This window comes from Penicillium manginii (assembly GCF_028828005.1).
Source record: "Penicillium manginii strain IBT 31320 chromosome Unknown utg000011l:1.0-1395921.0:1.0-1396616.0, whole genome shotgun sequence".
Taxonomy (NCBI): Eukaryota; Fungi; Ascomycota; class Eurotiomycetes; order Eurotiales; family Aspergillaceae; genus Penicillium; species Penicillium manginii.
In genome coordinates this window covers 774,373-798,296 of record NW_026643112.1, presented here as the reverse complement: position 1 = coordinate 798,296, position 23,924 = coordinate 774,373, and the positions used below count along the sequence as shown (strand labels likewise).

Sequence of the window (23,924 nt, the reverse complement as noted above, 5' to 3'; positions counted from 1 at the left end):
GATGAGATGTGGTATTCCTTCGAGGGGATATAGAAAGAGAAATAGAAAGCAAAGGAAGAAAGAGAATAGGCAAAGGCCAAGCCACCTGGCGGCGTATTGAGGGCCTTCCTAATCGGGACGGGTGACCATGTGGCAGACCCGCCACTGTTTCTGCTTAGCAAGAATGCCCTCACTTCGAATCCGATCATTCCAACTTGTCCGACTCAAACTCCACCATCGGCTTCTCCCCATTATTTCTATCTTCCACCTTTCATCTACTCTCGACCCTATCCCGATTGTGCAGCCACCTTCACCATGGATCACTCCATGGACGGAATGGACATGTCCTCAACCTCAAGCTCTAGCTCCTCAATGACTATGCCAATGGTATTCTCTAACTCGCATACGACATCCTTATTCTCAAACGACTGGACACCGAACTCTTCTGGTGCCTACGCGGGAACATGTATTTTCCTTATACTTCTCGCCATCATTGATCGGAGTCTCTTCGCCTTGAAAGCCGTCATGGAACGACGTTGGCGGGCTGCCTATCTCAATCGGCGGTATATTGCAATTGCAGGAAGGACTAGTGAAGCCGGGAGGATTGAGGCTGACCCCAATGCGAAACTTTCTACACTCATCAGCGCATGCGGTATTGAAGAAAATGTCAAGGTCGTGCATAATGTTGGCGATGGGTCGATACCGTGGCGGTTCAGTGTTGATTTTCCACGGGCAGGACTTGTTCTCTGCATTGTTGGTGTATCTTATCTATTGTAAGTTTCCTGATTCTTTTTTGAGTATCGCGCTATAAGGCTATGCTAATCACGATCTCCACAGAATGCTCGCCGTCATGACCCAAAATATCGGGTATTTCTGTTCTGTCCTGACGGGTACTTTTCTGGGGGAACTGGCTGTTGGGCGATACATCACCGGGAATGACCACCCGCACTGAATCTCCATACCTTTCGTTTTATTCCAATTTTTCCTCCCATTTCGATGCAAGCATCACTCAATCCGAGTGCCAAGACCCAATACTACTCTAATCTATACGGATGACTCAGCTATGCGCATAAATGAGCGAATAAACTAACCGAACCCAGCCTAGCGTGATTCTCCAGGGTTTATAGCGCTAAACCCAATGCGGCGACTCCTTCTCCCCTGCCTCAACGCCATGGTCATCCATCAGAAGGAGGCAGACGGAAGCCTGTAGCATTCGATCTAATTTGTGGCGGTTCGTGTTTCGCTGGTAACACATGACGCTTGTAGGGCGTAGGGCATAGTGTGCACGAGCCGTTTGAATCGAAAACCCGACGCGTTTTCCAACTCCCCCACATTTGTTGACTTTCGCATTTCGTATCCAAGCCAGAAGAACTAAAACTATTCAATTAGTCCCCCGCCAGGAAATCTTTCACATGGACAACGCCCAACGCCACCACGGGCTCGTCAAACGCTTTGTGCCCACGATAACGAACCAGAATGCGGGGCAGCAGCCCGAGCCGTCCGCGAAGGATGTCCTCATCGCGACGCGTATCCGCCTTGTATCGGAAGATCAACTCACATCTGGATTTGTCCCTGCGGTTCTTACTTGACAAACTGATTCTGGTGCTGTGGGTCTTTACGAGTTGAAGAGTGCCGTTCGGGGGTTGCTGACTTTGAATGTGAGGAGTTGTGAGTAGTACTCCACTCCTTCAAGTAATAATCTGCTCGCTCGGCGACTATGCCCAGGTGCCAAGCATATATCGACCTCCCAAGGAATTTTGGTCAGGGCTTACGCCGGTCTAACCGATTCAGTCATCATGATTCGACCCGGCGAGATGTACGGTGTCAATTCTACTACGGACGCCCTACCTAGGTATACAAGGACATGGTGTATCCACTTCTGCCCTGGATGTGGGACAGTAGTGTGGGAACACTCTTCGCCTACAGAAAAACAGGGTCTGGCAATATATTCAGCATTACCCGGCTGGAACGACTGTCCCAGACGCTCTGTTGAATGGGTCCCTACCTGGAGAGATGGGTCCACATCTCCATTTTTGAGCCGGCTGGAAACACTGCACGAGGTCTGATTTCCTCCATGAGATCAGGATATCAGCATCAGCGGTTAATGACCTTCCAAATTCGTGCTAAGTGGACAGACCTCCTCCTTGCCAGCCAAAGGACCGGCACCGGTACTGCACGATAAGTCCCATCGCCCGAGGACCCTTTTGGCGACGTGCAGCCAACAAATACCTTTTAACCTGAAGGTACTTTCACCGGTGAACCTCAGGTTCTCTAACTGATTGAACGAACCCCCATAACCCGCAAGACAGCATCGACGGAGAAAAACAATGGGCTCGGACCCATGCCGTGTGCAGCCTTCGGATCGTGAACCTCTCGCCCGATGCCATGGAAGATATGGATACCTGTATCTCATCGATCCAGCCGGGTCCGAGGCCGCCCGCGATATTCTAGAGCACGGAGCCGACCGGATGAAAGATATCCATGAAATCAACATTAGTCTTTCCTTTCTCCAATAGTATATCTGGATTATCGCGGATGTAGGTAGGTTCCTCTAAATGGTTGAAGAACTCTATGGTCCCGTCTCACCAAGGTACATTGACAAAGACTCTCAAACACCTGCTTGAACCATCTGGAGCCCAGAAGTGCAAGACTGCCGTTCCGACGTGCGGGAATCCTATTTTTCTAGACACGGCTGTAACGAAAAATTCTCTTCGATACGCAGAGATGCTCTTAGCTGCGCCTCCAACGAATAATCTACCTCCCTTGGTATAAACCGAATTTCCGAATGATCTGGACAAATGAGGATGCCCGCCATTACATTCAAGTAAATAAGGGATATTCTTAGCTCTGTTTTTAATATTTCTTCAAAGGAGAACCTTGCAAACTAATACTATTCCTCCCACTGACTCTAGTCACTCTGGTAGCCCCTTCAAACTTCTCCGAAGAGAAACTGGAGCCCAGCGCCTCCATCTACCTGTCGATGAGATTGTATCACGATCCATGCGGGCACCCGGTGTAATCGAAGAGCTTGCCGATGCATTCCATCTCAAGCGGTGGACATTGCATTTCGATTCGCAGCGCGAGGTGTTTATAAGACTATCATGACACAAAGCATGAGGTCGGATTCATAGGACACTCTTTCGTCAACTTTGTCAGGTTGAGTTCCCTTGGGAAAACCAGGAATTTCATTCACCGATAGAATCTGCCTAGGAATAGCACTACTGTAGAATCCACCATCCCGCCAGGAATGTCTGAATATAGCGGTTCTCCTTTGCTTTTTTCACGCCTGTAGTGGGAACATGAATGGCGTTACTGGCGATAAGGCAGAGTCTTCTCGCAACGGACAGAGAAGGTTTCTTTGCACGTTGGCTTCGGTCGATACGATGGGCCAGTCTTATGAAGTACATCTGTGGCGTCAGGCTGTTGTTCCAGTGCAGCGTACGCTATCCGAAGCTGTGCTGGAGTATGGTGCCGCGACGAGATATTACTATGTTAGTGCCTGAACTAGAACTGGGTGAGCAGTAACAAATAGAGGGAATGAATCATGTCGCGTATAAAGTCTCATACGAGACAAATGTGAGCATTGAAACTGTCTATGGCGTTGCGCAGTATTGAGCAAATTAACGCAGTGGCTTGCCCCGCCAGAAGTAGTGTGAAGCAACTTGCAAAACCCTCCAAGTTCCCTCGGGGTCTCCTACTTCCATGGTTCTTCCCTCGTGGCTTCCCCCACAGTTTCCACTGTTGAGGTTGTTCTTTTTCTTTTTTTTCTTATTATTTTCTCTCTGTCAGGGTCCACCCAAAAATGGAAGTCGCTCTTTAAGATCAAGGACATCTTACAAATACACCACTCTCCCCTCCTCGCCCACATCCTCTATTGCCTATAAAGTTCCTACCTAGGTATCAATTGAAGTATCCACTACGGCCACAATGAAAATCGAAACCCTGACCCTCCTCGCTCTGGCCAGTACAGCCACTGCGCACTTCCATCTCGTCTCACCACCATCTCGCGGGTTCAATGCAGACACAATGTCCAATTTTCCCTGTGGCGGTCTATCCCAAATGACCGACAGAGCAAAGGTTCCCCTCTCAGGCTCAATTCCCATCGACCTGAAGCTAGGCCACACCCAAACAGCTTTAACCGTCCTCCTCGGCCTGGGAAATGACCCGGACACAAACTACAATATCACCCTCCACCCAACCTTCGGTGTGCAGGGTGCCGGTGAATTCTGCCTTGCAGATGTTGAGTACAATGCAAAGATTCTTGGCGTGAATGTCGTCAATGGTATGAATGCGACCCTGCAGGTGCAGTCGAATGGCGATCCTTCGGGTGGTCTTTATGCGGTAGGCCTTCCGGCTTTACTCCTCAGTTTGATCGTTTTGATGTTATTGCAATGAGGCTAATGTCTTTTCTATTCAGTGCGCCGATATTCAGTTTGTTTCGAACGCTACCCTCGACAAGTCCTCTTGCTCCAATGATACCAAGCTCCAGGCCGTTGATTTTACGGGCGACTCGGCCAAACGCACGGCGAATGTCTCTACTGCCTCGGGTACTGCACAGGGATCTGGGTCCAGTTCCAAAGAAAATAGTGGACAAGGATTGGAACTTGCTTCGTGGGGTGTTTTCGGTGCGGCCTTGCTGGGTGCTTTTGCGCTCATATAGGCCTGCGTGGTTACTATGCTTGCTCAGCTACTCCAGGTCTGAGCTTCCAACTTGGTTCCAATGTTTTTTCACACATTTGGCGCAGATCTGGGTTCGATTTGCTATGAAATATGGAGTTATTCCAAGTCTTATATCGCCGTCGTAACTATCTTTCTTAGTCTGCGAATACTCCCGACATTTCCAAAGCGTCATCAGCCTTGCACCGATAATTATCTAGCTTGAATAATGAACAACCTTGGAATCTCTCACATGGATGTGTCAAAATTGGAATACTGTTTGCTATGAGCAGTAGTCTTCACTGCACATTTCTTGCAACTCATTTGGTCCTAAATGCCCCGGCATCGCCGTCTCGTCCACTTTGGTGCTTGGTCCAAGGCTTAGCCCACGTTATGCTTCCCGGTCTTGGCCCTTCATCGCCCCTGGTTGCTGCGCTGAGGTTGATGCCCAAGGCGGTTTTGGGGCAGTTTTGGCCCTTGGTGAGGCTCAATTTTCATGCTGTGTTACACAGTGCATCCACCTATATTCATCATGATTGGCTCCTTGTAAGAGGCGGTGGAAAATGTTTGCGTTGCAACCGAGGTGGCTGTGCCGGGCTGCCTCAGATGGGCATGCCGATTGGGCAAATCAGCTCGCATCTGTACACACCTCACATTCAATTGACTGAGCATTTCTACGTCAAGCCACACTGCAAACCCCGCTGCGAGTGCCAGTTATGTCCGTGCACTCGCTACCTGTGTAGCTGGGTGTTTGATTCATGATCATAAATTCCACATGTCCAAGTCCCAAACCTTGGAAACTCGAATCTTATATTAAACCCCATATTTGTAAGCTGATTACTACAATGGCCAAAGATCTACCAGATCCATCTGCATTTACAGTGATCGGATCGACTCAACTTTGGTCGAACCATGACCTCGTGAACACGGATGAGACAGATCGGCCCGAGATATCGCATATTCTTCCTTGGTCTCCGGCCGATACTCGCAGCCCCGTTCGAGCTGTTCAGATTAGTAATGCCCATTCACGGTTATCCTCGCAAGTGGAGTTCCGCGATCGCCCACCCATGGGGTAAGTGCCCTACCGGACCAGCACAGAATGTGGTTCCCCGGTTAATCAGGCAAACAAAGAAATGAGCTCCAGGGACACCTTCGGTGCGAATGGAGAGGCTGTGCCAACAGCTCTGGCTTCTCTAATGTGGCTTGTTTGAGAAGACATATTTTAACCCAACATGTGGACCGTGGGCAGTTTAGATGTTCTTATCCAAAATGCAGCCGCGCTTTCAACCGAAAGGATAATCTGAGATCACATATCGCCTTGTGTCATTCTGCTGAGGAAAGCTCAAGTTCAATGGAGCTCGATGCTATCTCTCCTCATTCTGCCCAGTATGAGAAAGCAAGACCTCAAGACGGAAACGATCTAACACAGACAACACAAATCCGACTTCACGAAAGGCCTAACAACGCATTCGATCAGACCATGGAGCCGAATGAATTGGGACAAGCACAAACCCAACCTTCAGGTCTATACCCAAAGGATAGTCATAAAACATCCCAAGAATCGTCTTCCCAAACAGAAGTGTCCCGGTTCATCCCTCTAAGTAATTATCCTGCCGAGTCTCCCATTTTCGAGCACCGTGCAACTTCTGGCGGTGTCAACTTGTGCAACGATGTTGAAGGACGTCCTCCAAGAAGTCTTGGGCACATCCTGGACCCTGCCTCGCACTATGGAAAGCTAGAGAGACTCGAGGTAGATACGGCGGATATGTGTGGCATGGGCTCCGGCCCTGACCTAGAGGAACTTTGTGAGAGTGAGTATATAAATATGATCAATAATTCAGCCGATGCAGTTCGTCGTCTAAGATCAGAAGGACTCTGTGGGGATCAATTTTCCATACTTGTCGAGACCTCCCCTTGCTCTAATATTGCCAAGGTGATTCACGTCTCTCTGCATGACATCGAACTATTGACATCCTCCTGTTCCCAGGGCTCTCTGGGAGAGGTAATATCTTTTCTTTCTGTGATGTTTGGACATGATCTATTGGATCGGCAAGTGTCTGATCATCTAGCCCTTTTAAAGACACTCACCAGAGTTCTTTCCATCGGTCTTGTCTCTTTTTCTGGATCCCATGTTTGCGCATTTGATGTCAACCTATGGGGACGCTCACTGGAAAGTATCTATGTTGGATTTGGATATTCCTACCGACCACGCAAGCTGGCATGCCTTGATAAATATCTTAAAGGTCCCTGTTGGGTTCTAGGGACTACAGGGGACGGTTTTAATGAAGGGAGTCTCAAAATATCATTGAGGCTTCAGGATCTTCAAGAACTTTGGGGCCCCGTCCAGCTTGTTGGAGGAACTCCCATGAAGGCGCCACTTCTGCGAACTCAAAGGGGGTTCATTGTTCCTCTTCCCAAAGAGTACCAAAGTTCGCCGCATGGAATAAATTGCCATTGGACTGAAGATGTCCCAGACTACGTGGAAGAACAAGACCATATCTGGCTGGACAATACGTCGCTCATTATAATTGGAACCGATACGAAATCTCACGCGGTGATCACTGTCAATCCACGATGCAAATCAAAAATCCCTCGGGTAGAGGAAAGGGTGTCCTACAATTTTGGATATCTTGGTACGCGCAAGAACTACAGTACAATGGAAGGTTATAACGTTTCGGCTGGTATGGGCTACGGTGGATCCGGTGTTGGCGTCAGCCAGACGTTCAGACGCCGTAATGAAGTCACGTTGAAAGACAACATCATATGGCAATTCCAACAGTCCTATCCCGATTTTGAGGAATTTCTTCACCTTCAGGTCGGGCTCGAAATCAGCCTTTGCACTGGCAATGCTCGCAGAGTAAGCCTTTGGGAAGCTATACGACTTTATCATATCGAAAGGCGAGGCATTGATCCAGCGGGATGTGAACATTCAATTGCAGATCCAGAATGCGCCCGATCATGCTGGCTCCGGGAATATCGTGATACATTGAACTCATCCATCAATGTCAACTCTTCCTGTCGTTCAGTGGATATAACCACTGTCCAAACATTGCTACCAGACGTGCCCTTTGATCTCAAATTCTTTCGAGAACTGATGATCAGAACAGTGATGCAATTGAAGGACACGGGAATTGACCATGAGGGGCATCTCGGAGCCTGTTGGCCTTTCTCCCATCCCGCAATGATTCATCAGATGAAGACAAATAAGATCAACAGGTGGATCAGTATTCTATCGGACTCTCTTGATATAGCCACCTTCGCAGTTGTCACCTCGCGTTGTTTGGGGTTCGAAAAGGATAAATTCCCACATGAATGGAAGCCATGTTCGCAATCAAGCAACGAGCTAAGCCAAATCAACTGTCTATCAACAACAGTTCTCCAACGCCCGCTTTCCGAAGACGAAGAGCGATTAAAACGACGAAAAGTTGGACTTTTGACTTCTTCTTCGGGCTGTGACTCGGACTACCTCATTGCAGGAACAGCATTTCGTTTAGCGGAGAAACAACTCTGCATCAAAAGGTTCTGGCGAGAAAACGAGGCCCAGAGGATGATTGCTCACCCGTTTGCGGGTCATTATATTCGCGAGGTGGTTACTAGTATGGGATGGTCATCAGCAATTGATTTCAAAGAACAGATTAATCCTGACCTTAAGGGGAGTGAGCCAATTAACTTGGTTATCTTACCGAGGCCCTCAGGGTGATAATCAAGTAGTGTAATGGGGATTTCGGTCTCAACATCGGGGTCAGGTGACTGGGGCCTTAGCAACAAGGCTGCCATTTAGTTTCGAGGAAATAAGTAGCGTTCGTTCCCTAGTATCAATATAAAGAGGCATGTTCCCCTTTTCGAAAATACTCTACGGAGGCTGCTAAGGTTACAGTATCGATATACTGCCTAAGAGAAGTTCTGTCATTCGTTCGATTGTTCCTCTATAGCGTCACGCTCCGTCTACTACTCTCCTGCACTCTTCGAGTGGTGGTTTTGTCCTCTTGTGATCGACCCGTCTGCTTGACAGACAGCCAGCGAGCATTCCCATCTTTCAGTAGGTAGATCGTAAATTAGGGCAACTTTGTTACCAACTGGTTCCACATCAATGCCGACCAAGTCGGTCATAGTCATTCTCGATCTCATGGTCTTAATATATGGTAAATTTTGTGATCCAAGTACGTGTCAACATGGGACGTTTATCTTTCTCATATCAATGCGTTTTGTATGTCTCGAACCGAGGGCCGCTGTTGTTTCATTGGTGCGCCTCAGGCATCAAAGGTGCCTGCCATTCCACGGACACAGCCATTTGCTCTCTTTCTCTCACCCACTACCTCCCATCAACTCTAACAGCAAAGATCAAACTAGTAGCCATGCGATGCCTTGGAATGGATGAGATTGATCCTAGCATCCACAGAAGCTAGGCTACTACTTACAACCATCGCGAGTAGCGAACAGCTGAGGACGGCTTGGAAAATGTCCAAGAAGACCGCTTTTACCGCTACCCAGCATCCATCTACAGCCGAGACAAAACGTACGATCCATACGGAAGGCCCAGAGATCCGTCAATACCGCGGCTTTGGTCCGCAGCTGTAATTCCGTTGGTAAACCTGACTGAACCCCGAACATTGAAGCAGTGGAGAGCAAACCCCGAACGACCTTATCAATCAAAGGTGCGAGGGGGCCTAGAAATCGAACCCAGTTCTTTTCTGCCATTATTTGAGCTGGAAACCCATTCAGGATGAGTATCGAATACGCGCTATCACGTGGAAGTCGGGTCCTTGTGACAGGTGCCAACGGCTATATCGCCTCGCATGTTGTCGACCAATTACTCGGTCCTGGATACATTGTCCGGGGAACTGTTCGCTCCCCAAAGGCCTGGCTGGATGAATATCACGAAGGGAAATAATGACCGGGTGCTTTCGAAACGGTCGTCTTGTCTCCGTTTGAGGATCAAGTCGCGGTCGACACTTCATTAGACGGAGTGAATGCGGTCATTCATCTGATACGTACCATTTTGAGCAAATTTGACGTTTAACTTCAAACGGAGTCGCAATCATCATACTAAACACTCTAGGCGTCTGATTTGAGCTTTGGGACCGATCCCAATCCGGTGATACCTTGGGTTGTCCACGCGACACTGAACATCCTAGTGACCACCTCACGGAAGCCCTCGATCAAAAGAGTGGTGTTGACATCGTCTTCGAGCTCCACATATTCTTTGACATCGGAGCTAAACAGACGCGAGCTTTACGCTGGTCAGCCAAAGACAGACCTAGTGCGAAGAGTGCTTGTTCAACTGCTAAGAACAATGCCAGATACTTGGAACGATGCCGCCGTAAAGGCTGCATAGGATGATGATACCCCACAAGGAGAAAAGGGGGTCGCAGTATACGCAGCATCGAAAACCGAAGGAGAAAAGCAGTCATAGAACTGGGTTAACTCGCATCGACCTCCTTTTGAGTTTAATACAGTCTTGCCATGCTTTATGGTTGTTGTACTAGTCGTGTCGCTATCTGTGTGGCCCACTGATTTTCCTAGGTCGGTAAGATACTTCACCAAGAGATCCCCGGCTCGACGATGGGCTGGGTTCGGAAATTGCTCCAAGGTGACGCAACCGCATTTTCGCGGTTTCCCGAACGTACGTCTATTTCCAGCACTCTAATTTGTTACATTTCTTTTGTTTTGGCGATGAAAGATTTTAATGATGTATGTCGCCCTTTAGAATGGTATGTTGATGTCGAAGATACTGCTCGACTCTGCGTGCTTGGTCTACTTGACCCGATCGTCAAGTCTGAACGAATCTTTGCGTTTGGAGAACAAACAAAGTGGACGAATACTGTGAAGATGCTTCGCGAACTGCGACCCGAAAACACCCTCATTCCGAATGCACCTGAACATGAGATACGGGATCGGACTAACGTCATTCCTCGTGCAAGGGCTCGTGATTTGCTTGAAGCATTTTACGGTCAATCTGATTTCACTTCGGTAAAGGATAGTCTAGAGAAATGTATCGAGGGTTATTGATTGCACTTGGGTTTTTCATTTATGTTGCAGAATTGGTCTCTGGGGCGGAGATGAACGAGCGAAGTCTCAGTAAGTAAGTGGAATATTCACGAATATTCAATACTTCTATAGTTCAAATGGGCCGGCAAGTAGCTATTCTACGCTATCTCAGTTCCATGCCCTTTGAAAGAGAATGAAGTCAATTGAAAATTTGCATTATGACCAATATTAGCCCCATGCAAATATCGTTGCAAAGGCGCCGCGGTAGAAAGTTTTTAATCCATGGATAAAGGTCCGGACTTCAATAAGATAAATGTCTTTTAATATCATGGATTTGATGCCCATCAACCTCCAGAGAGTTTGTTCTAGGTGATGTGCCTATAGGCTTGAGCGATCGTGGCTTTCGTTGCGGAACGTGGTGTGTGTTTTCCAGTAGGCCTGGAGCAACATTACTAATTCCGTTATGGCACATAGCTGCATAGTGCCAACTTCTGCAACAAATCTTTGTGTTTCAATTCGCCCTAAAGCGATGCTTGTCCATCAGGATTCGTGAAAGAGTAATCTAGATTTATGCTTAATTTCGGAGATTTATGCATCCTGCACGGCTCGCCGTAGGACCTTGGAGCATTCAGATGGCCTCCGAGTCAGCCATAATCTCTTTTGGGAGGCAAATTTATCTGCCAATCACGGGCTCTGGATATTATCCACCCCAGTTATCAAGTTTCATATTTTGCGGTACAATAACTGAGTCAGTTTAGCGTCTAAGCCGTTAAAATCAGAGCTGCAGGCAAGTTAATGTGGGGCGGCCAAGAGTTTTGACATTCCGAGGTCCGAACCAACTTGTTGCTCGGCTCAACAGGCAGCCGAGATAGCCTCATCCCCTACTGCATCGTCAATTTACGACTTGTCTCACTATTTGTCTCACCATGGATCAATTTGAAAAGCTTCGCCCTGTTGGTGAGTCTTGTGATAGTATCTCAACCACTCTCGGGGCATGTAATTGACCTCCTGCAGGGAGGCTGGAAAAATACTCCACCGCGCGTCATCAGATTGGCTTCTATCTGAATCTCGCCGTAGCAGCAACATACAAGCTACCGAAGAGTTTCACATTGCCAGTCGAGGACTATGTACTCCGGGCATTGGCATCAGTCATCGCACAGCATCCCTCGCTCTCCGCCATCCCAGCGGCTGACGAAACACAAGACCCTTATTTCGTACGCCTCCCCACCATCGACCTGGATAAGGTAGTACAATTTACGCAGCGAGAATACGGCATCCCAAAAGATGCGCCTCTTGAAAGCGGCGAAACTTCCCCGGATCTCGATCTTGAGGTTCTTCTTCAGAAAGAACACAACACGCCTTTCGTTGCGCCTAATCCCTATTGGCGACTGCACGTACTTGTCGACAAACAAGACAAGCACCGATTCACCGCAGCCTTGATATTGCACCATGCACTCGGTGACGGTGGTTCTGGCAAGTCATTTCACACTTCTTTCCTGCGAGCATTGCAGACACAGGCAGCCTCCAACGTCGAGACGCCGCACTCGGTGACCAGTCCGGAGAACCCAATGCTGCCTAACATCGAGGAAATCCACCCTATGCCCCTCTCTCTATGGTTCCTAGCCAAGAAGATCTTCCAGGCGAAGGTTTATGCGCCTCGAGATCCGGCACTGTGGACCGGGTCGAAGATCCAGCCACCGACGAGTACTCGTGTCCGGCTAGTCTCATTTTCTCAGGGGTTGGTCGAGCAATTAAGAAAGGCTTGTCGCCAGGAACGGACAACGATAACTGCGCTCCTTCAAACAGTTTATGCTCGATCGCTATTCAAGCATATTCCCGAACGATTCTCCAAACTGAATTGCACCGGCGCTTTCTCCACTCGCCGATTTCTGCCAGATGTCATTAAGGAAGATTCAATGGGCGTTTTCGTAGCTGATATTGAAGAGTCCTACACGCGCTCTATTGTTGCCCCGGATGACTCCACAGAATTTCCTTGGGAAGAAGCGCGCCGCTCGCGACAGACTATCCAGGATACTTTGGACCGCAAGGGTGCGGATGTAGGGCCAAACCTCCTCAAATTCGTCAACAACTTCCAAGAAGAACTTTGTCTGTCAAGGGTCGGAAAAGATCGGGATAAGACATTTGAAGTATCGAATATCGGCGTCGTCCTGTCCACTTCGGCTCCAGATCAGCCTTCTATTCAGGGCATGGCATTTTCGCAGTGTGCCAGTGTTATGGGTAATGCAATCGGCGTTTCGGTTGTCACGGGCGGCGATGGCTGTCTTGTCCTGGCTATATCGTGGCAGGAGGATATCGTGGAAGATGAACTGATAGATGCTTCTATTCAGTCAAGTCGGGATGAACTGCGCCAATTGGCGGGCTATTAGTTGGGAAATAGATGTGTCCGTGTATATACCTACCTACTACGTACTCCAGTAAATTTCTAATGTCTAAAATTGTCTACTATTGCGCGGATACTACTAGGTATTAATACTACCTGACGCTGCATTAAGAAAAGCTTTTGGTAAACTTATCCATTGATGCACCAAAGAACTCTGAAATTGTCACCCGCTACCAGTGGTGCGTTAGTTCTCAAGTGACTCGATGGCTGCAGTCAGATTCTAATTTCCTGTCACCTAGTTTCCTACCTGGGTACGGGGCGAACATAGTAGGAGAGCCAACGCCTATCATTTTTATTTGCCGTCCCTATACTAGTACTAGGTAGTCTGGTTCTATCGCTCCGACTCAATCTCAGCCGCAGGTCCAAACCACCATCTCATAGCCCTCAGTTCCGTTCCGTGCCATCCCGGCATATCCTTCAGAGATTGTGCCGGTGTGGCTTCTTTATGTAGATGATTAATAAAACGTGCGATATACGCACCCATGAACGGCCGCGACAGAGTTTGTTGTAGGAATTCATATTCTGTATGTCCGGAGTTACCTGGGAAAAGATGGGCGACCAATAGATAGCGCACGGCCATGCCAAGCGGAAAGGTTGAACTAAGGGCTGCATAGCCGCCTGCGTGAGGTCTATAGGATAGGGGCAAAGCGTGGATTATTCTGTGAGCGTGCAGGGTAGGATTCCGTTCATCGTGATAGTTTGGGTACTCCGGCGACGAGAATGGAATCGGAGAACAGTGGGTGTCAACTTGGTTTCGAATCGCCTGATCCATGGCGATGTGAATGGTGGTGTATAGAATGATAGAGCAGCTCCAGTAAAAGAAGCTCATATGCAGCACTGGATAATCCCTATCCTCTTTCGGTAGTGGGAGGGTACTGCATGATCGGGTGTAGTCGTAGGTTCCTATATCATCTCCCATGCTAATCCTCCAGGCAAGTAATTGTCGCTCGATGCGGGAGCAATTATCAAGAAATTCCTCCCACACCAGTGGGGAACGCTTTGCCACAGGGGATGCTCGAATATTGTCCAGCTCTTCCAATAAGCCGGGGGTTTGGACCATAATATCGGTCAATTCCTCAAGAGGTGACTTTTTTGTCTCTTTCCAAGGAACTGTCATCCATTGACTATCATCAAAGGGAGAGCGCTCTCGTCGGCCAACGCCAAAAATAAACTAGAGATTGACAAATCAACACCAACATCGCCGATCTGTGGGCACAGTCTAAAGTTTCAACCTTACTCACCGATACGATACGTCCGCTTGCTAGTAGATACCTTCCCGGTTCGCTCCACTTCTTCTGGCAACCTCTATTCATGAACAGGGCCATTTCACCTTCAGTATGGGCATAGTAACCCTTGATCTGGGCGTTAGGGTTTGAATCTTTTGTACCATTTGACTCAGCGCCATATAGAATCTTGTATCGTTAGGAACTTGATCACATTCCAGAGCTGGTATATGAAAGTCTTACTAACCTCATAGAAACGAAAAAGCCTTACAGCCGCTAAAAGCCCATCCCCAGTGGCTCTTTGCGAGTCCTGCACAGCCTTACGCATCTCCTGCAGAGCCATGCGATGAGCCTGGACACCTTTTACTTTCATCTGACTGTCCTTATCCCTGGTGGCCAGCATTGACAGGCCATGTGCGAGCGTGATAAAACGAAGGGTCTTCTCGGAACGGCATAGTCCGTCGTAGTACTTCAGCCAACCCGCAGCCGAGATGTATGAGGCATCACGCGACAAGAGGCGACCGTTTGGCAGAAATGCGGCCAGATAGAGACCCACATACCGGTCCTCCCTAGTACTTCTCATGAGAGAGTCATCTAATGTAATGGTTGAGGGACCGCTTGTTCGTGTGCGTACAACGCCTGGACTCTTGCGGTCCTCGCCGTATGTTGAGTTGATCCACACCGAATGGTGACGGCCGTAACCTTCGCATACCAGCCCCGCTTCGACACATTGACCACAAAATGGTTTATTTTTATCACACTATTTCAGACTCAAGGTATCAGAATAAGCTTATACGAGGGGAGACCCAAGGCCCACAGCTGGCTTCAGGGTTCAACGTACGCCTTTCTTTCTCCTGCGACACGTTGCGCATCCACCAGATCTGCCTGGAACTCCCACCATAACAATCCAACGAAAGGGGTCAAAGACAGCGAGAGGGGGTCAAAGAGAGTAGGAAGAAAACTATGCACCGCGCACAAAGCTACCTGTTTTGGAAGCCGTAGCGGTGGGGACTGTTGCATCCAGTCAGCCCTATAACACGCAACAATGTATGCACGAAGGTCGGACGTCGTTCAAATTATAGGGACAGGTCGTAGTCGTCTCAGGTGATCTCAGAGGGATCATTTGAGTGAATGAAGCAGTTTTTAATAATGCATCAACGGGGGGCGAAGTCTGCTATGACGGTGATCAGCAACGATCAGCCTCGCGGGCTCGCTAGGCGGCGAATTGAATCCGAGCATGGAGCATTGACGATTTCGGCACTTCGCATTCTCAGCTGCTTGCTCGAGAAGACATTTTGTCAGATTATAATTGGCCATCTGGAGCGGCCAGCATTAGGCCCGCGTTAGGGCAGCCTTAGCCTCCGGCTGCGTCCGTTGCCTCAGAAGGGCAAGAACTGCGAGAGCTGGGAAACCATCCATACTCAACTCAGTCGCGGTGATTGGGCTCCGGATCCTCGCAGCAGTTTCTATATTAGCTTTGCTTCGCCATCTGATGGAGAAGGGAAACCAGGAAATGGTGCCTACATACGGATATCTGGCAGGGAGAGAGAAGGAGGGTGGCTGGGAAGGTGAGATGTGAAAGCCGGACGTGGTGGGTGCCTCAGGCACCACACCTCAGCACCGTCGTAATTCTTGCTTGCCGGTCGAAACGGCCAAATCGCCTCATTGGATCAAATTTTGGGTACAAAATTAGAATCTTGATTAGATGTGAACTTAGGTAGGCGCAGGTATTGGGAGCCCATAGTCCATGGCAAGAACAGGTAAATTACCCCTAACAGTTAAATAACTAATACCCCGCACTAAAGTTGGTTTTTCCCTTCAATGTTTTCTTGCTAGAAATCTAAAGACGGTTTTATGATTGGATTGGTTTAACTAATACTAGTCTTAGGTATTTTCGTCAACTGCACACAAGAACTTAAGCTTAGGCAATCTTCGAGCGCAGAGCCGGCGGTTTAATATTTTCGATCTTCTACTAGTAAGCAGACACAGGAATGCGGAACAATCATATGCCAGTGGCTTTGAAGGCCGATTCTACATTATAAAATGGTCTGGAGTAGATGGTAAATGAACTTGAACTTTTGACGTCATTACTTAATTTCAACTTGTACTAATAGTGTTCCGAATCTCTTCCCAGTCCTGCTCTGTCCGAATTATGGATTCTTTGCGCCAATATACATGAGTATCCAGCGCCATTCTTGGATGAGCCTCCGAGGTTCTTTACTAATCATTGTTTTTCTCGTCGAAACAGATACATAAGCCAGCGACGAGTGCCATGTCCACGCCAGGTGCCACTATCACACTATAATTGTCTTTTCCGAAGAACATATGACGAGCTGTGAAAAGCTTCCTGGAGATTCGAGCCACAGTATCGCCGGTCTGTTCTTCGACAATATTGGCAACATGGTCCATCCAGTTTCCTTTCATGGTTAAGGCCAATTCGTTGGCACCCGGGTCTGTAAAGGTGGCAGTGGCCTTGGAACCAATAACTAGTACGACAGTCAGAACTTACTGAACAATAGATGTGACCAAGTGATAAAACTTACTCTTGTGACTGCTCTTCACCTCACAAATTTTGTTTCCATCAGGTTCCTTCATGAAATAGGTGGTATGGATATGCATGTGCTCCTTGCAAATATCAAACAGGTGATTGCCTTGCATATCTTCGACTTTCTTACGCCCAGAAAGCGATGGCCAGGCACCTGTTACTTTCAAAAACGGTGCACCGTTGTCGAACTTTATTTCGAAGCTGTCGCCTGATAGAGAAAAAATTCTCTCTTTCAACACCAATACCTGTGGCTGTGTTGCAATGAATTGTTCGAAAAGCACCACAGGCTTAGACACAGGATAGAGACTGAGTTGAGACATGGCCAATATCGGTATCGGCTGAATTAATAATGAAAAGAAATAACAAGGGAGAAAGATAGAAGCCTCAGAAAACGGTTCTTATATGATTTTGCCCACCATTAATTCTTGGCAGCTCTCCGCGAGCGCGACGGGCTATACAGCTGAGGCTGTTGGGCGCTTGAGTGGAAGCTAGCCCCATTGGGTTCCAAGGTGCGACTAGTTAGTTTCGGCCCCGCCAAATTAACTCAGCCGACAGGAGAATCGATACTACAGTAATGGTAGTTTTATCAACTAGCTGAGTCACTACATCCTCGAGCCTCAGCTAGGCTGGTACTTTATTGATTGTAATGACCTTAGCGCTTAGAGACGGGGAGGAAATATCAGGGCTGAGCTTCTCTTATATGAGGTTAAACAAATTCCAATCCCTTGCTGATCTATTTCAATTCTGAGTGCAAACCACTGCCGCCGGGTCATTCATTCATTCCAGACTTGGAAGGTTTGAATTATTCATTCGGACTTGAACTTGAAGATTTTGAAACAATCTTTCTCTGAGTACTGTGCAGTATGTGAATTTTTTGCAACGTATAAAGAGCCATCGCTAGCTGGAAAACTAAGATATGCGACGTACCTACCTAGGTAGGTAGTAACTAATTTTGAACAAGCCTCTACATGAGTACCGGATTTACGTCGAGGCAAGTATACTCGGGGCAGTTATAATTTTTCAGAAATAAGTGAAAATTGCCGCTCAAAGCACGTACTAGTAGCACATTCATTAGTTAATGCCATTAGCAGCCAATTGTAATAGAAACTGTTGAGGACGGGTGCCTAGGCACCCCAGGGCGCATGCCTGCCGTCGTCTAGATAGCTTCTCTCTCCCTCTCATCCATATCACCATATTCCTCCACATCTAGCTTCTTCCCAGTAGCAGCCGCTGTCAGAAACAAAATGCCTATATCTACTTAGGTAGTATTAACCAAGCCCCCAGAGTTCTAACACGCAGCTACTAGTAAAGTTCTCAATTCAATATTTCCACGTTATCAGGAACTATATTCTGAAGCAGCGCCCAACGGAAATCGAGATATTTCAACGCTGGGCTGGAGATACTTGCGACTCGGACCAGCTTTCAACTCTTCAGCAGGCGCAAGGCGGTGGATTAAAAGTTTGGAATTCAATTGCGAAATGGCCGTTAAAAAAAGCCATTACATGAAAGGCGGACTTCACGGTGATTGAAGCTGAAAACTTTAACGCGAAGGATGAATTTTTCTCTTCATAACTGGGGCGCGCTTGGGCTCAGTTTTCGTAATTACGCTAAAATTGTCGATTGGGGGCCAATTGGGGCCAATTGGGGCCAATTGCGCTGATCACGACTAACTCTTTTAGGTCTGCATGGCGAGCGCCAATGAGAATTCGCCTGAGCCGAGCAATTGTATGAACCCCATGCACAAAATCAAAAGCTTGAAAAGATTAATCCTCGGGCTTTGTGCGTCATTATCGGGGTTCATTTAGTTTAGCTGGGGATCAGACTGGAGACAGCAGAGTCACCATTGACGCCCCTGTTCCTGACCGAGTTGGGATAATCACCTTCGACTATCGTCTATGGTTTGAATTATGACTGGTTCATCCGATTTTATGCACTTTTTAAGTGCCCCGAAGGTCACTCATTTCCAAATGAGGAGCATAACAAAATGAGTTCAATCTCGACTTAGGGAATGATCTGTCAATTTAGACAACTTGAACAATGCCCTGGAGCTGGCCCCGCATTTCATGGGGCTCGGTGGCTAAAAGGCCAAATACTTCGAATTCAGGTTGGAATTTCTTACTTCAATTGATAATTTCAGTGCTGCAAGTCCCTCCGTAAATATTCCTACTGGAGCAACTTTGAGCATAGCTCGCGTAGTCCCTATATTTAGAGAGAACTCCGCCCTAAAGATTGCTGGTCTGAAGTATAGGCAATGCTAGGCCTTTCTGCTCAGCCTTTTTGACTACTAATTATGCATCGCAATCGTCGCCATGTGGATCATTAGCCTAGATCATCGCAGTATTATGGAGATGCTGCAGCCTATTCTTCACTTAGGATTATAAATAGAAAAACAAAACAAGCTCATCATGACCGGATATGATTGGCCCTCGCATTGTTGCCTTATCCAGTACATGATCAGCATCGTCATTATCCAATCATACGCCCATCTTGGTACAGCTTCACCTTAGACCCACTCCTACAAGGCTGGGGTACGCCAAGTCAATTCCTCGCCCCCTCCCTCCAAATTGCACTCAATCCCGGGGGCCAACAAGTACGGAAAGACGGACCCGGGGGCCAGAGTTTGTTTATAAAGGAGTTGTCATTCCAACGGTATTTCTGTTGTTTTGTCATTATCCCCTTCCTCCTTCTCGGCCATATAGAAACATGAAGCTGCTTTCAAGTTCATCAGCTCTTCTGCCGGCCCTGGCAGCAGTAACCACTTCAACTTCAATTCCGACCGTAAAGATCGATGCTGGTACCCTTACCGGTGGAAAATGTGACGATGCAAATGCAGTCTATTACAAGTCAATTCCTTATGCTGAGCCTCCACTTGGAGACCTCCGTTTCGAGTCCCCCGTCGCCAAAAAGCAATTTCCGGGCGGAATACTTGATGCGACATCCGCGCCACCTGCTTGTATCCAATGGACAAGCGTGTTTAACGAAACAACAGCTGAGTCCGAAGATTGGTGCGCTATCAATCCAGTATCATGCTTCGTTACCCTGTCAGTAGTTTTACTAACTTGAATCTGGATTAGCCTCTTCCTAGATGTCTGGACTCCATCCGATGCCACCAAAGACTCAAAACTCCCCGTCAGAGTCTGGGTATACGGAGGCTCTAACACGAATGGTGGAATTTCCAACACTCTATACGATGGCTGCAACTCTGCAGACGAAGGTGCAATTCTCGTTTCCATAAACTACAGACTTGGACCCCTGGGGTTCATGGCACTTGAAAAGGCTGGAATTTACGGAAACCAGGGAATCCAGGATCTACTTCTTGGGCTGGAGTGGGTGCAAGACAACATTGCTCAATTTGGCGGTGACCCGGTATTTGAGCCTCTCGGTTTCCAATGGCGAAGAAATGTGGAGCTGACCATGATTTTCCAAATAGGATAAGGTGAACCTGTTCGGCCAGTCAGCCGGTGCCGAGGACGCTTTCATCATTTCCTCTCTGCCGAAGGCCCCTCAACTCATCAACAGTCTCATCTCTGAATCTGGCGGCGGCAAGAACCTCGTTACTAATGCTACTTTGCAAACCACTGGTGCGAACTACGCGGGTATCCTTGGATGCGACTCCAGTGACGTGAGACCAGACCATTGCTACCACATGTGTTTTCAAGGTGTTAACTTCTCTGTAGAAATCATGTCTTCAATCCAAATCTGCAAGCGATCTTCTCCGGGCCTACACAAAGGATGGTGAATCTGGCTATATCAGTTATGGTATTGGAGTGGATGGTGCCATTGGTGTCACTAGTGCTCACACTCATACCTTCTATCCTTATGTGGATGGCAAGGTCATTCCTCAGGAGCCTATCAGTCGTGGTTCGCGAGTCCCGGCGATCTTTGGATTTAGTATGTCACTCCTCTCCATCAACTTTTCATTTTACAAGCTAACCGATGAACCTCATTATCAGACCAAAATGAAGGCGTCATCTACGCTGGCGACACGTGCACGACGAACAAAACAGCCTGTACTGAGTCTGGGTATCGGGATTTTCTCAAGGCAAACTACGGTCCTATGGCTTCAACAGTTGAGAAGTACTACCCTCTATCAAAGTTCGTGTCTTTGGGCCAGTTGGCCGTTCTTGGCGCTATTTCCAAAGTCATCACCGACTCCGATTATATGTGCCCTGGATATCGTGGCGCGATTGCGACTGCGCGCAACAACGTTCCTACATGGGCTTACGAGTTCGTTCACAACACCACCTGTGCTTGGATGGAATCAGTTGAACAAGACGACGTCTCTTCACTGGGTGCTACCCATACCGCGGAGATTTCTTACGTCTTCGGTAACATGGCTTTCGACTTGTCAGGTAGAAACTCTTGCAACTCTACAGCTGCAGAGTACCATCTGAGCAAGCAGATGGTGAGTTTGTGGACGGCAATGGCAGGGAATGCGGCTCCTTCAACCGATGCCATTAAGTGGCCTCGATTCCAGCCATCTAAGAACGGCACTACTCCTGGATTGTACTTTGCCAATTCAACCAGCCCTGGAACGATCGATTTCAGCGCTTGCCAGCTCTGGGATAAAGTCAATACCGTGCTTTCGGCGACGACCAACTCTACCTCATTGGCAAGTGGATCTGGCACTGCAAAAGCCTCGGCTACCGCGAAGGCCACCTCATCTCCAACGCCTCAGATCGGTGCTGCTGGAACCATCTTGCCTGGAGGACTCCTGGCTCTGTTCGCTATGTTGCTTCATATGACTGTATTTGTATAGATGAGGAATGTACTAGTATCTACGAATGGTATTGATTTCTTGAAGGTTAGTATTATGATATAGAACCGGTCTAATCTAACGTATTATCATCCGAGTCGGCTGCATAATTAAACTAAGATGCCTAGTAAGTAGTACTAGAACCTAGGCAAGATACGACTCTGATCTATAGACATATTTCGGGCGTTGCGAGTTCAATCGGAACCTCTCGAATATTCTCTCGAATATTTGGACTCTTTCCAAATTTTCTATGGGGCGGGTTCTGTATCAAGCCAGCCGACAGAGACGATTGCATCGACTCGGAAGAGGTAGAAATTTAAACATTTTCTTAACTGTAACTGTGTGCTCATTTTCATCCTGGCGTACGGTAATTGAAAGGTGGAAACGAGATGGGACATTTGGTGGAGGTCCGAAAGCCCGGAAAAATCCCGACAGATCGGGAAAATTCCGATACGCATTGGGAGCAAAGCCCCAGATTTTCCCATGGCGATCACAGTTTTTGACTCATTCATGAATGACTTGTGACTCATTTATGGATGACTTGTGAAATTGGCAAGATAATTGTTTTTAAATACGCGCGAAATATCCTCTGTCAACCATGCATCCTCACACCATCCCACGATCACCCCTGATAAGAATAGCGCAATGTCAAACGCCAGTGACAACAGCACAGGTACGATATCTAAATAATATTTGGCAACGTTTACATTCTAACTTCGACAGCCTCGAGCCTCAGCCCTGCGAGCCGTAACCCCTACGGCCACGGCAATGGGGTTAGCGATTTTCTGAGTAATGTCTCGCGTTTCAAGATCATCGAGAGTACGCTGCGCGAGGGCGAGCAGTTTGCCAATGCTTTCTTCGACACGGAGAAGAAGATTGAGATTGCCAGGGCACTAGATGATTTCGGGGTCGATTATATTGAACTCACAAACCCCTGTGCCTCGGAGCAGTCGAGGCTTGACTGCGAGGCTATCTGCAAGTTGGATCTTAAGGCCAAGATTTTGACCCATATTCGGTGCCATATGGACGATGCACGTATTGCCGTGGCCACGGGCGTCGATGGCGTGTAAGTCCTCTGTTTGCCATTACTATCCTTCTTGACTAAGTTTGAATTAGCGACGTGATGATCGGAACTTCGTCTCTCATGCGCCAGCATTCCCATGGCAAGGACATTGAATACATCAAGAAGACCGCCATTGAAGTAATTAACTTCGTCAAGTCGCAAGGGATCGAAGTCCGCTTCTCAACAGAGGACTCCTTCCGCTCAGATTTGGTAGATCTCCTCTCAATCTACTCTGCCGTCGACGAAGTTGGCGTGGACCGAGTCGGCGTTGCCGACACAATTGGCTGTGCATCCCCACGACAGGTATATGAGCTTATTCGCGTCCTCCGCGGCGTAGTTAGTTGCGATATCGAGACCCATTTCCACGACGATGCTGGATGCGCAATTGCAAATGCGTATTGTGCCCTGGAAGCTGGTGCAACGCACATCGACACTTCAGTGCTGGGGATCGGTGAGAGGAATGGTATTACTCCGCTCGGAGGCCTGATGGCCCGGATGGTTGCCACGCATCCGGAATATGTGAAGTCTAAGTACCGGCTGAATAAGATCAAGGATCTGGAGGATCTTGTTGCTGAGGCTGTGGAAATTAATATCCCGTTCAACAACTATATCACGGGCTTCTGCGCGTTCACTCATAAGGCCGGCACGTACTCCTCTTCAACTCCCAAGACAACTTGAAGCCACTAACATTGATCCCAGGTATTCATGCTAAGGCCATCCTCAATGACCCCAGTACCTACGAAATCATCAACCCCGTGGATTTTGGCATGACCCGCTACGTGCATTTTGCGTCACGGTTGACTGGATGGAACGCTATTCGATCCAGGGCGCAGCAGTTGAACATCAAGATGACCGACAAGCAATACAAAGAGTGCACGGTTAAAATCAAGGCTTTGGCCGATATCCGCCCGATTGCGATCGATGATGCCGATAGTATCATCCGGGCATACTATCGAAATATTCAGTCGGGCGAGGACAGTCCGTTGATGGATCTCACTGCAGACGAAGCAGCGCAATTTGTGGCGAAGGAAAAGGAGCTCGGAGACGTCGTAAGTGCCTAATTTTCTGCAAGGGAGATGGGAAAGTACATATCTAAGCACCTAGGTGCAGAAAAGCGAGTCCAGTATACCTTATAGTAGTTAGTAAGAGTGTTGAGCGAGAATAAAAACACTTTGTATCGTATTAATTCGTCATTGTAAGTTATAAATCAACGCCTAGGCCCTATTTCGGTCAGCGTGTTTGATCTTAAGACTTGAAAAATTGAGTCGAAGAGTGTAGCTGTAAATCTGTTTTTGATACTGCTGTATCAAAGA

At 47.9% G+C, this 23,924-nt stretch overlaps 11 protein-coding genes across 11 annotated transcripts; 9 read left to right on the top strand and 2 right to left on the bottom strand.

Moving 5' to 3' along the window:
- Positions 1–294: 294 nt before the first annotated feature.
- N7533_013576 (copper transporter family protein) lies at positions 295–931 on the top strand (the record flags this gene model as incomplete). Its single annotated transcript, XM_057110226.1, has 2 exons — positions 295–752; positions 817–931. 2 exons carry the CDS (start codon positions 295–297, stop codon positions 929–931), a joined length of 573 nt encoding a protein of 190 aa, XP_056952928.1.
- A 2,347-nt stretch (positions 932–3,278) lies between these two features.
- Positions 3,279–3,482, top strand: N7533_013575 (P-loop containing nucleoside triphosphate hydrolase protein; the record flags this gene model as incomplete). Its single annotated transcript, XM_057110225.1, has 1 exon — positions 3,279–3,482. The coding sequence occupies one exon, from the start codon at positions 3,279–3,281 to the stop codon at positions 3,480–3,482; it is 204 nt and encodes a 67-aa protein (XP_056952927.1).
- A 424-nt stretch (positions 3,483–3,906) lies between these two features.
- On the top strand, positions 3,907–4,639 carry N7533_013574 (putative GPI anchored protein; the record flags this gene model as incomplete). The annotated part of the gene is made up of 2 exons (XM_057110224.1): positions 3,907–4,320; positions 4,397–4,639. The coding sequence occupies 2 exons, from the start codon at positions 3,907–3,909 to the stop codon at positions 4,637–4,639; spliced, it is 657 nt and encodes a 218-aa protein (XP_056952926.1).
- An 841-nt stretch (positions 4,640–5,480) lies between these two features.
- Positions 5,481–5,846, top strand: N7533_013573 (uncharacterized protein; the record flags this gene model as incomplete). Its single annotated transcript, XM_057110223.1, has 2 exons — positions 5,481–5,707; positions 5,780–5,846. 2 exons carry the CDS (start codon positions 5,481–5,483, stop codon positions 5,844–5,846), a joined length of 294 nt encoding a protein of 97 aa, XP_056952925.1.
- A 140-nt stretch (positions 5,847–5,986) lies between these two features.
- On the top strand, positions 5,987–7,625 carry N7533_013572 (uncharacterized protein; the record flags this gene model as incomplete). The annotated part of the gene is given in 3 exon segments (XM_057110222.1): positions 5,987–6,637; positions 6,716–7,492; positions 7,509–7,625. 3 exon segments carry the CDS (start codon positions 5,987–5,989, stop codon positions 7,623–7,625), a joined length of 1,545 nt encoding a protein of 514 aa, XP_056952924.1.
- Positions 7,626–9,358: 1,733 nt separating this feature from the next.
- On the top strand, positions 9,359–10,644 carry N7533_013571 (uncharacterized protein; the record flags this gene model as incomplete). Its single annotated transcript, XM_057110221.1, has 4 exons — positions 9,359–9,478; positions 9,695–9,955; positions 10,159–10,258; positions 10,343–10,644. 4 exons carry the CDS (start codon positions 9,359–9,361, stop codon positions 10,642–10,644), a joined length of 783 nt encoding a protein of 260 aa, XP_056952923.1.
- Positions 10,645–11,549: 905 nt separating this feature from the next.
- N7533_013570 (uncharacterized protein) lies at positions 11,550–13,010 on the top strand (the record flags this gene model as incomplete). Its single annotated transcript, XM_057110220.1, has 2 exons — positions 11,550–11,580; positions 11,638–13,010. 2 exons carry the CDS (start codon positions 11,550–11,552, stop codon positions 13,008–13,010), a joined length of 1,404 nt encoding a protein of 467 aa, XP_056952922.1.
- A 345-nt stretch (positions 13,011–13,355) lies between these two features.
- On the bottom strand, positions 13,356–14,830 carry N7533_013569 (uncharacterized protein; the record flags this gene model as incomplete). Its single annotated transcript, XM_057110219.1, has 3 exons — positions 13,356–14,195; positions 14,266–14,436; positions 14,495–14,830. The coding sequence occupies 3 exons, from the start codon at positions 14,828–14,830 to the stop codon at positions 13,356–13,358; spliced, it is 1,347 nt and encodes a 448-aa protein (XP_056952921.1).
- A 1,637-nt stretch (positions 14,831–16,467) lies between these two features.
- Positions 16,468–17,112, bottom strand: N7533_013568 (uncharacterized protein; the record flags this gene model as incomplete). The annotated part of the gene is made up of 2 exons (XM_057110218.1): positions 16,468–16,733; positions 16,791–17,112. The coding sequence occupies 2 exons, from the start codon at positions 17,110–17,112 to the stop codon at positions 16,468–16,470; spliced, it is 588 nt and encodes a 195-aa protein (XP_056952920.1).
- A 2,383-nt stretch (positions 17,113–19,495) lies between these two features.
- Positions 19,496–21,551, top strand: N7533_013567 (carboxylesterase/lipase family protein; the record flags this gene model as incomplete). The annotated part of the gene is made up of 5 exons (XM_057110217.1): positions 19,496–19,797; positions 19,867–20,158; positions 20,223–20,414; positions 20,470–20,683; positions 20,746–21,551. 5 exons carry the CDS (start codon positions 19,496–19,498, stop codon positions 21,549–21,551), a joined length of 1,806 nt encoding a protein of 601 aa, XP_056952919.1.
- Positions 21,552–22,193: 642 nt separating this feature from the next.
- On the top strand, positions 22,194–23,672 carry N7533_013566 (homocitrate synthase; the record flags this gene model as incomplete). Its single annotated transcript, XM_057110216.1, has 4 exons — positions 22,194–22,221; positions 22,272–22,614; positions 22,665–23,254; positions 23,311–23,672. The coding sequence occupies 4 exons, from the start codon at positions 22,194–22,196 to the stop codon at positions 23,670–23,672; spliced, it is 1,323 nt and encodes a 440-aa protein (XP_056952918.1).
- Between the last annotated feature and the right edge of the window lie 252 nt (positions 23,673–23,924).